Raw genomic sequence first — 3,471 nt, forward strand, 5'->3', positions numbered from 1 at the left:
ATGGCCAAAGTGCTGCAGGAGTTGGCTGTGTAAGGGCCTTGCAGCTGCTGCCCATCCCTGTGTCCTGCCCAGCCCAGGCTGTACTACGGTGTCCATGCCCTGTGCCTCTGTCCCTGCAGGCTGTCGTCACCCCCTGGCTGCCCCACCTGGCTGGCCCTTCTTCTCTCACAGCTCCGTGTTCTGCCTGCCTCTGCCTGGGCACACGGCCAGCCTGGGACTGCTCACGGGGCTTTTCTGTGCTGGGCATTGGCCTGGGCGTGTTCTGGAGAGAGCCTGGGCAAGGAGGCTGGAGCCCCCAGGCCCTGCCCTGAGGCGTCAGCGCTGCCCCAGAAGTGCCCATGGCCTGTCCCTGCTGCAGCCCCGGCACTGCCACCCCCAGCCCTGTGCCCAGCCCCGAGAGCACTCAGGCCCTACAGCAACACCAGGGCCAGGAGGGCAGCGGGGCAGGGCCACGGGAGCAGCACTGCCAACACCAAGGGCTGCTGCTCCTGGCCACAGCTGCTGTGCCAGCCCTGATCTGCCCCCAGCTCTGCACACAGACATTGCTGCTGCAGCTGCAGAGAAGGGAACAAAAGGGGCATCTCTGCAGAAAACTTGGCTGGGAGATCCCTGAGTTCCTTTAAAGCCACCAAGAGCACAGCCCCTCACTGACACAGGTTGTGCCCACAGTGAACATGGAACGAAACAAACTGAGAAATGTCACAAAAAATGACATTTCTTTGTGGACAAGAATAAAGGAGTAAAACAAAGAAAAAGATCCTTTGAAATGACAACAAGAATAAGTATCAAAAAAGACTTTTATTACAATTGATTGGCAGAAATTGCCCAGCAGTTTAATGTTTCTGGAACCATCCAGTCATCAGTGTCCTCAGTGCAGCCTTGAGCTCCTGGTTCCTCAGGCTGTAGATAAGAGGGTTCAGGGCTGGAGGCACCACCGAGTACAGAACTGACAGGGCCAGATCCAGAGATGGGGAGGAGATGGAGGGAGGCTTCAGGTGGGCAAACATTATACTGCTGAGAAACAGAGAGACCACGGCCAGGTGAGGGAGGCAGGTGGAAAAGGCTTTGTGCCGTCCCTGCTCAGAGGGGATCTTCAGCACGGCCCTGAAGATCTGCACATAGGAGAAAACAATGAACACAAAACAACCAAATGATAAACTGGAACTAACAACAATGAGCCCAAGTTCCCTGAGATAGGAGTAGCAGCAAGACAGCGTGAGGATCTGGGGCAGTTCACAGAAGAACTGGCCCAGGGCATTGCCATGGCACAGGGGCAGGGAAAATGTATTGGCTGTGTGCATGAGAGCATTGAGAAAGGCACTGGCCCAGGCAGCTGCTGCCATGTGGGCACAAGCTCTGCTGCCCAGGAAGGTCCCGTAGTGCAGGGGTTTGCAGATGGACATGTAGCGGTCGTAGCACATGATGGTCAGCAGGAAATACTCAGCTGACAGGAAGAACATTAAAAAAAAGAGCTGTGCAGCACATCCTGCATAGGAGATGTCCCTGGTGTCCCAGAGGGAATTGTGCATGGCTTTGGGGACAGTGGTGAGGATGGAGCCCAGGTCGCTGAGGGCCAGGTTGAGCAGGAAGAAGAACATGGGGCTGTGCAGGTGGTGGCCGCAGGCGACGGCAGCGATGACGAGGCCATTGCCCAGGAGGGCAGCCAGGGAGATGCCCAGGAAGAGGCAGAAGTGCAGGAGCTGCAGCTGCCGCCTGTCTGCCAGTGCCAGCAGGAGGAAGTGGCTGATGGAGCTGCTGTTGGACATTTGCCTGGTCTTGGCATGGGGATCTGTAAAAACAGTGATCCTAGAATAGTTTGGTTTGGAGAGGACTTCCAATATCCCAGCACAGCTTGGTGGCACTTTCCCCCCACTGCCTGCCCAGGGCTCTGCTGCCTGGAGCTGTCCCTGCCTGCAGCTGCTTCCCTGTGCCCAGGGCTGGGCCCTGCCAGTGCTGCCAGAGCCCAGCCCAGCCCTGGGGGCTCAGCTCTGCCCTGCAGACCCCTCCCAGCTCAGGCACTGCCCAGGGGCAGCTCTGGCTCTGCAGGCTCTGATGGCAACCACAGAGCAACCCTGAGGAGGCTGGAAAAGTGACACTGATGCTGCCTGCAAGGGACTATGTGCTGATTTCTGTCACTGCCTTGTTTCATAAGTTGTGAGATGAAATTGTGTTTCATTTTCTAAGCCTTAACTGAAAGATGAATATCTATGTGCATTTTCCCATCCAGGCAAAACAGAGTAGTAGAATAACAAAGCAGGATTTCCACATTTATGCATCCCCTGCCTCGCTGTGCTCCCTGTATGATCTACTTGAAAATATTCTGCAGTTAAATGTCATGCTGGGAGCAGTCCTGAACAATGCAGCATCCTCACCACACAAGGAGAACACTTCCAAACATTACCAGCTGTCTCCTTCCACCCAGATCCTGTCCCCCAGTGCTGGGAGCAGCCCCCAGGGCTGGCTGAGAGCTGTCCCTGGCAGGCAGCACAGTCCCTGCCCCAGCACAGCGCCCTGGGCTGCAGGACCCTGCTCTGCAGGACAGCCCTGGGCACCCCTGGCTGCTCCACACAAGACACAATCAGAGAATGTACTCACAGAGTCTGTAGGCATTGGCATGTTCCAGCTGTAGGAGATGACTGCAGGAGCTGCAGCTGCATTGTCCTGCAGCCAGAGGTTCCTGTGCCAAGGGCTGGCAGTGATTCTCCCGCAGTCACTTCTCAGCCCCTTCCCAGCCCTGAGTGCTTGAAGCTCTCTGTGCCTGTGTGCTGTGCCCGGGCTGGCTGCAGGCAGTGCCCCAGCCCTGCTGGGCTGGGAGAAGAGCTGCTCAGCAAGAGAAATGTGTTTTGAAGCTCTTCTTGGTTGCCAGGAGCTGCCTCTGTGCCAGGAGCCCAGCCCAGCTCAGCAGCACAGACACAGCACAAGGACTTTAATGAGCCTCTCGGGGCTTGTGCTGAGGCCCTGAACATCAGTCCCTTGGAGGTGAAGAAACCTCTCAAGAACTCCAAGTCACAATCCAGCTCCAAAGTTTCTTGAAGTTTTAATGGGTCCCACTGAGGGACACGACAGAGAAAGTGTCCCCAGGCCCCAGGCAGAGCAGAGAACTGCAGGCAGTGATGACAGGTGGGGACAAAGAGGAGCCATATCCTGATGTCCTGGGGCACAGCAGCCTCTGTGCCACCAAGGGCTGTGAGGAGACACCTTGTCCTGAGGCCCTGGGGCCTCCTGGCACAGCCCCAGCAAGGCTGGGCACTGTCAGCCCCTTGTCCTGCCCTCAGCATCCCCCTCCCATGGCAGTGGCCTCGAGGATGTGCTGGAAGGAGTCCCTGGGGAGCCTTGGTCAGGAATGGCCCTGGGGGGCTTATTAATGCTCCCAGGGACTGCAGGTTTTTCAAAGGACTTCAGGTTTTACTTTTGCCTGGGAGTCTCTGAGTGGTCTCTGCAATCCTGGCCTCCAATTATCTGCTTTAATTA

General features: G+C 56.7%; 1 protein-coding gene across 1 annotated transcript; it reads right to left on the minus strand.

Annotated features, from left to right (window-relative positions):
• Window positions 1-728: 728 nt before the first annotated feature.
• Window positions 729-1,766, minus strand: LOC136374917 (olfactory receptor 14J1-like). Its single transcript, XM_066340295.1, has one exon. It carries the CDS (start codon window positions 1,764-1,766, stop codon window positions 834-836), a length of 933 nt encoding a protein of 310 aa, XP_066196392.1. The 3' UTR covers window positions 729-833.
• Between the last annotated feature and the right edge of the window lie 1,705 nt (window positions 1,767-3,471).

Source organism: Sylvia atricapilla, unplaced genomic scaffold (genome assembly GCF_009819655.1).
Source record: "Sylvia atricapilla isolate bSylAtr1 unplaced genomic scaffold, bSylAtr1.pri scaffold_208_arrow_ctg1, whole genome shotgun sequence".
Lineage (NCBI taxonomy): Eukaryota > Metazoa > Chordata > Aves > Passeriformes > Sylviidae > Sylvia > Sylvia atricapilla.

Bases quoted from the DNA above. Each gene is read 5' to 3' on its own strand.
- LOC136374917 (XM_066340295.1), bottom strand. From the start codon at position 1,766: ATGTCCAACAGCAGCTCCATCAGCCACTTCCTCCTGCTGGCACTGGCA.